Source organism: Schistocerca piceifrons, chromosome 7, assembly GCF_021461385.2.
Source record: "Schistocerca piceifrons isolate TAMUIC-IGC-003096 chromosome 7, iqSchPice1.1, whole genome shotgun sequence".
Lineage (NCBI taxonomy): Eukaryota > Metazoa > Arthropoda > Insecta > Orthoptera > Acrididae > Schistocerca > Schistocerca piceifrons.
In genome coordinates this window covers 413045768-413053246 of record NC_060144.1, presented here as the reverse complement: position 1 = coordinate 413053246, position 7479 = coordinate 413045768, and the positions used below count along the sequence as shown (strand labels likewise).

At 35.7% G+C, this 7479-nt stretch overlaps 1 protein-coding gene across 1 annotated transcript in view; it reads left to right on the top strand.

Annotated features, from left to right (window-relative positions):
* Window positions 1–2344: 2344 nt before the first annotated feature.
* The window catches only part of LOC124804831 (sphingomyelin phosphodiesterase 3-like), a 52485-nt gene continuing 47350 nt past the window's right edge, over window positions 2345–7479 (top strand). Inside the window, exons 1-2 of the mRNA XM_047265177.1 lie at window positions 2345–3309; window positions 3450–3562. Coding sequence (XP_047121133.1) covers window positions 2562–3309; window positions 3450–3562 — 861 coding nt within the window. The 5' untranslated portion in view covers window positions 2345–2561. The remainder of the gene's footprint in view (window positions 3310–3449; window positions 3563–7479) is intronic.

Below are 7479 nucleotides of genomic sequence, written 5' to 3'. Positions count from 1 at the left end.
AGCAATAGAAAGAGAGAGCTACAAGCTGAGCTGAAATCAAATAAGAGTCCTGAGTTCATAAACTATGTTAAAGCGTATAAAAAACTATTTAAGAAGGTTGCAAAAGCAGCAGAGGAAATGGAAAACACTAAATTCATTAAAAATACGCAAATAAATCCAATGCAGTATGTGCAGTAGTCAAATCTGAACTTGGAATCAAACCTTGCAACCAGGAACTCTCTAAAATAAAGGTACAAGACAAAATAATTGTACATCCTGCTCAGATATCAGAAAATGGAGCAAAATCTGATGTTGATGTAGACTCTTATCAAGATTTGGTACATTCGTTTGGCTCAAGTCAGAGCGAGAAAGAGGGCCTAATTAAATTTCACAATGTAACAGTAAAAGATGTAGAAAAACTGTACTAAACCTAAAAAATAAAAATTCTGTGGGATGGGATGAAATACCTGCCAAAGTTATTAAAGCAGCTCCAAATATAATAGCATACCCACTACACAAAATAATTAATCAATCACTTGAAGAAGGGTACTTCCCAGTATTTCTAAAATATGCAGAAGTCAAGCCAGTATTTAAGAAAGGCTCCAAAGATGATATGGGAAATTACCGTCCATTTTCGCTTCTTCCTGTGTTTTCTAAGATATTTGAAATGATTGTTGCAATTCAAATTCAAAACTTCTGCAACAAATACAATCTAATCTCAAAAACTCAATTTGGATTCCAGAAAGGCAAAAGCTTAATTCTTGCAATCAATGAATCTGTGACCAAAGTTAGTTCCACTTTGGACAAGTCACAAAAAGCTGCAGGAATCTTCTGTGATTTATCCAAAGCATTCGGCTGCTTGAATCACTCCTTACTATTATATAAAATGAAAAAATATGGAATTACAGCGGTGTATGTCATATCTAACGGAGAGAAAGCAAAGGGTTGTCATAAAATGAAGCAAAGGGAAATACTCCTCCAAGTGCACAACCATCTCACAGGGAGTACAACAAGGTTCAATTCTAGGGCCAATCCTCTTTCCTTTTTATGTAAATGACCTACCCATAAATATAAATTATCATTATTTGCTGACGACACATCAGTACGGGTAGAAAATAAAAATACAGAAGAAATTCCTAAAAATGTCAAAGAAATTATAGAAAACCTAGACGTTTGGTTCCATCTATGGACTAAAGCTAAATATTTCAAAAACACAGCTGATGCAATTTAAGATTAAACAGTCTCGAATAAGTGATATTGACATAATGCACAAATGCCAGGAGCTAAATGAAGCAGAGCATGTTAAATTCTTAGGAATGCAATTGGACAGAAACCTATCACAGTCCCCACACACAGATTGTCTAAAAAATAAAGTAAACAGCCTGGCGTTTGTATTTCAATCTCAGCCAATGTCACTAGTGTAGACACAAAAGAAGCAGTATATCATAGTTACTTTGAGTCAGTAGTGATATACGGTTTTGTCTTCTGGGGGAATGCTAGCAACATGACAAAAATATTAACTTTGCAGAAAAAAATTGGCAGAAACATATGCAGTGCAAAGCCAAGAGAATCTTGTAGGCCATTATTAAGAGATCTTAAGATACTAAGCGTTCGTTCCCTCATTGAATCTGTATGAAATAATTCTTTTCACAGGTAATAACCCTAAACTCTTTTTGACAAATAATTTTCAGTATAGCTACGTAGCTAGAAACAAAGAAAGGTTCATGCTGCGTGCACACAGGCTTAATCTTTTTGAACTGCCTCCACAATATATGTGAATGAAAGTATACAATAAATAGCCTTGCAATAAAGTGAAAGACACAAATTTTAGAAAGGTCCCAACTGAGGCAGTAAAAAGTGAATTGTATAGCACCATGGTGCAAAAATGTTATTACTCTGTTGTTGAATTTTTTAATTATATGACCATCTGAGTAGGATAAAAACAATAATAATAAATAATATTCCGATTTTACTGTGATTATATAAAAAATATTGTATCCCATGTATAATTTATCATAGTTATAAGCTGACGAGTCTCCTGTTCATAAAATCAATGATTTAACTTGTACGTTATGAGACAATAAAATTCTGATTCCAATATTACCCCTGTAATTATTGAACAGTGAATGTCCTGATTATTGTTTGTTCACCAAGAGTATGGAAATATACATATCCCATTTTTTTAAAAAATTTTCCTGTGTTAACTCGTTTGCCGTCTCACTTTTTGCAGGCTCTATTATTGCACGGAAGACAGTAGAAAGGTTCCTCTCTCTCCCCTGCGGATAAACCGACTGCTAAAATCGTGACCTCACCCGTACTGCCGCTAGGTAGTGTGACTTTTACGTTAAATAAACCCTATGATGGTGATGACAACAAACCATAGATATTTCTGTGCAAACAGCGTATAGTAAACAGTGGAGCAGAAGCTCATTTGTTGTTAAAATACAATGTCAGGGTTGGGGTAGATTGCGTTTTCTGTGAACTTGTCATGAAATGTCTTGTGTCGGCAACTGAACGCGGCAGCCATCACCAGTTTCGTCAGAAATTGTAATCAGAACGGTGATTCGCGTTCGCGAATAGCCATGGAAGAGTGTGATTGTAGTGAGAAACATCTTGACGACGCGAAAGATGATACACCAGAGCTACAATACAGGCTAGATATTGCAACACGATACTACAGCAAAAATGCCGATTTATTGGACACGATCTCGTACAACTTAATGGTGCCCTGGGTAACATTGCTCAGTTTGTTATTGTCATGTTGTGTTGTTAGAGAATCGGCAGCTAGAAGTGTTGAAGATAAAATAATGAACATAATTATGGGAAGTATTTATTTGCTGCTAGTGATAGTAGTAAGTCCAGTTGGCGTAATTGGCATCGTTTTGTGGTTGATAATTTGCCGTAATTTCAAACAAGAGAAGTATACCTACGTGGAGGTCAATTCAGACTGTGAGTCGGCTTTTATTTCGAAGAGAAATGAAAATAAATATTTCACATTTGGATCGGCCAATGTATTATTGGCACCAGAATTTGTCTGCAGATTAAATAATGTCACAGACTCAAAATCTAGAGCAGCTGCTATCGCGGAAATATTCACGAATCACACAGGAAAACACTTGCATAACTTAGACCAAGAAGATGCTGGTTACGAAGTATGTAGTAAACTAGAGAGTTTGCATTCAGAAGTTCCGTACACGGACTTCTTGTGTCTCCAGGAAGTGTGGGAACGTTCTTATGCTTTAATATTAATTGACAGGCTTAAAGATGAGTTCAAATATTTTTTATATGACGTCGGTGAATATTCATGGGACATCAATCACTGTATGTTAGGTAAATTCTTCAGCTTATACATTACAACGATTTTTGTATCGTATGTACTGCCTCTGTTAGTACGTAATTGCATGTATGATTGTTTATTGTAAATAAGAAATTGAAGTATGAACTAAATCTCATATTTTTGTTTGTTAAAGGCAGTGGTCTTATGTTTGCAAGTAAAAAACCCATACTTGCGGCAGACTTCAAGACATTCTCATATAGAACGAAGCATGCGAAATACACTTCTCAAGGAGTGCTTTGTGTGAAGGTTGGTGTATCTGCTTTGTCCTACCTATATAAGAAGATCTGAATCAAATTTAAATAATGTGGGGCCTGGATCTATTCATTTTTTGTAAGAATATATATTGGATTGTAGTTTCTATTTGTGTCGTGATGAGAAAAGTGTTTCCACGTGAACTATAACAGGTATAGTAGGGGAACAGTGGGTATTATAGGCCATTTAAGGAAAAATGTAAATTACAAAATATATTTGTAGCTTAACGCAGTTATGAGCAAAAAAATCAAATTTTCAACTTCTTTCCTCTAAGTAATAAAAATATATTTACCAATATATGAAGAGAACATAACACAAAATGTAATTAGCATTAACCGTGCATTTTGGGCATTTTAAAAATTGGCAGGTGGCATGGGCCACACCAATATGATTATGTTTATAAATTAAGAACACTGTTTTGAATAAATCTTTTATTGTTTAATAGTATATACAATGTATAACTATTATAGCTCATTTACTCTATGATTTATTTAGCTTACAGAGATCACAAAAGTAAAACAGCAAGTCATCAATGTCTGCACAGAGCTCATGTGCCCAGCCTCCACACTTGTTGCATTGAATCTAGTTTTCCTCATAGCTTTCTCCACACACAATACATTTTACATCTACAACATCTTGAGAAGTGTTTGGTGTAGGACTGTCATTATGGAAAAAAATGATTTGTACCTTTTTCTTCTTCTTATTGATCATCGTTTCTTCTTGTTTTGAAAATTTCATTTGTCTCTTTTTGTGTTGTGCATTTTCCTTTTGCTCTTCCGAGTCTTTGTTATCTGTCAGTATATTTTTTATTGGAGTTGATGTCAATATTTCGCTTCTCTCTGCCTTTCTTTTCCAACATGTCAACCTGTTTTCGCTGCAGGAGGGCAAAGGCAACACCACTTTTAAAACACTTGCAAAATCAGAATGTTCACTGGAATGTAGTGCATTGGAGGAAATGGTGGTCTCTCAAGAAGTGATTGTAGTTTCTGCCTGGGAAGCATGCTGAGAGGTGCTGGTGAGATCGACGTGGGTGTCTTGGGTGTAGCAACAACAGCCCCATCAGACGTCATCTTGGGAAGGGATTCCTGTACAATGTTGGTAACACCACTGCCTATGAAGTCCAAATCAGTAAATATGTTTGGATTTGTCGGGTAAATGCCAGTCCATCGAAATCCATTTTCACCAATATCTAGGTGACACATTTTCTTGTAGGCATCAGCTACAAATTTTGCAACACCAAAGTCATTAATTCTTGACCCTGGATTAACCCTCATCCACAAACTGCAAGCAGTGTTGTAGCAGTTTTTGAAAGATTTCATCATATGGACAGTGTTTTCCAGAGCAAACATGATATCTAAGTCCTTGTGACTGGCATGCCCATCTACAATCAGTAAGAAATGATCTGCTGAGAGCTCTGTGAAGGAAACAAAGTGTCGATGCCAGTTAAGAAAAGCCTCAGGTGTCATCCAACTGCTAGAAGTTGGAAAAACTAATGATTGCAGTTGGAGCACCAATCAGGAGGTGCTCATTCATTAGTTTCCTTGGGAAAATAAAAATTGGAGGAATAAATTGCCCAGTTGCACGCATGCAAAATAGAACTGTAACATTACGTCCCCTCTTTCCAGAAGTAATTTTCCCCATTTAATATTTGCCTTTCATTGTAATGATCTTGTCATTTTCATGCACACATGATACACCAGTCTTGTCTATATTAAAAATTTGAGGTGAATGAAAGGAATGCTTTTTTAATAGAATTTCAAACTAGCTGAAGAACCTTCCAACCTGTATCTTATTAAACCCTGCACACCGCATCATTCTAGTTGATTGTGGTTTTTTGTACGTCAAATATGGGTGCTTCTTCATAAAACTGGTATAAAAATCTTTTTCAGCCATTTTTGTCCTTTTGTTGAATCTGTGACTCAAGATTAATTTTTTTGTCAGGTCATAGGCCAGTTTCAAAAACTCTGTTTTGAACAGGGGCATTAGACACGAATCTAAATCTGTTAGATGAGCTACTAACAGTTTTTCACATCTTTCATCAAAGGTTGCCTTAAAAGCCTCCATTTGTGGTTTCATATCAGTTGGCTCATCATTTGCTATAGCTTTTAACTTTCTTTGCAGAGTGCTTCTAGGTACATAGTATCGGTCAGAGGTGGTTCTTTTGGAAAATTTATTTTCCAGTACACTTGGAACGGCATTTTTTGTATCATTCTCTGACTGTTCTCCCCAAACTTCACTTTCTGGTATTTTCTTAAATGTTGGCATAGTATCCTAAAAAAGGCAATGAGTTCCATGGCCCATACCACATGTAGCATGGCCCATATTACTAGATTCACACTGGTATGAAAACATGATAGTAAGTGAAACATTTTAGAGCAAACAAAATGCAATTGTCAATGTCTTATATTAACAGAGTAAACTAAATAACAGCTCTAGTTTCATAAGTATATTCTTACTGTAATGATTCAGGGTGATGTTCCGTCTCTAATGACCTCGTTGTCGATGGGACGTTAAACACTAATTTCCTCCTCCTCCTCCCTCAGGGTGATGTTAAAAAGTATTTGGGGTAACAATTTGTTGGAGCACAAACAAGCAATAATCACTCACAGACGATATGATACTGGGAATCAAAATAACTCTCTGCACATGATAAAATTGAAGTGGTGGCAAAGATTACATCGTGTACCGTGCTGCTATCTTGTAGTGAATAGTCGAAAAACCAACTGGCCCGTACTACCCGTCGTTCCCCTATTTTGAAGACTGCAGACTACATTAAGATGAATTTTCTCACTCGCACCACTTAATGACTTCTTGTTGTCATAGGCTTATTCAGTGAGTTTCATATTTTCTTGGGTTGTTGAACAGAAAATTATTAGGCATTTTCTTTATATGAAAGACATAACACAATGCCCAGAATATTCACTATGACAGCTTGGTCATTGTGAATGATTGATGGTCAGTTCAATGCTGTAGAAACTATTATTAGGACTGTTTATTTAGTTTTTAATAAATTGAAGATTGTTTCAGCTTAATCATGAAGTGCAGGCTACATATCCAAGAATCTTAGATTTGATACCTGGTCAGTGCTTAGATTTTTATGTTACTTATCACTTCTTTCACCATTGCCAACATTTGTTTATGTGACAAATAGTGAATTCTACAATGATTTGGAGTCCACGCTACACTGCAGGTCCTCCTGCAACTGGCTGCATAAATAATTTCAGATGTCAGAAGACAATGGCATACCACCTACAACAGGACCAGGTCTAATTAAAAGACAGTCATGTTGATACCAAACTCTGGGTTGATGACATCTTTATGGGTACACCACATACTTCTCATGTAGACCCTTGATACACACTTCCATGTGGGAGTTATGCCTTTTCATCAGCTCAAGGCACAAAAATATTCTAGGCGTGAGAAGCCTGCAAAATGTATACGATCTTGACAGGTTTGGCCGAATTTAAGATGATTTAAAATTACTAGAATTAATTATGTAAGACAAATATTTGGATTAGATGTACAACTTTTGTATTCAGTGCACCGTAAAAATTTCAAAGCTCTGCCATTTACCAATTTGCGCATCACGAGGTTAAAGTTGTGGAAAATTCAGTCACAATAATTTTTCAACTACTTTGAGACTACAATATTTGTAAAACACTATATTGTTTATGTAATCAGTGCAACTTTTACTATATTATTTATTGATTTTACATATAACTGCACTTAACTTATTGCTTATCTTGAAAAATATCAAACAGTTTAACAAGTGCATTCTTTATAAGAAACCTACAAATATTTGTGCAGTAGTTCAACTTTCAAGTACAGCTTTAATTTTTGATGTCATAAGTGGAACAGCAGTGATCACGACCATCTTCAGACTAGTATGTAACTCTGAAATTAACAAAGTG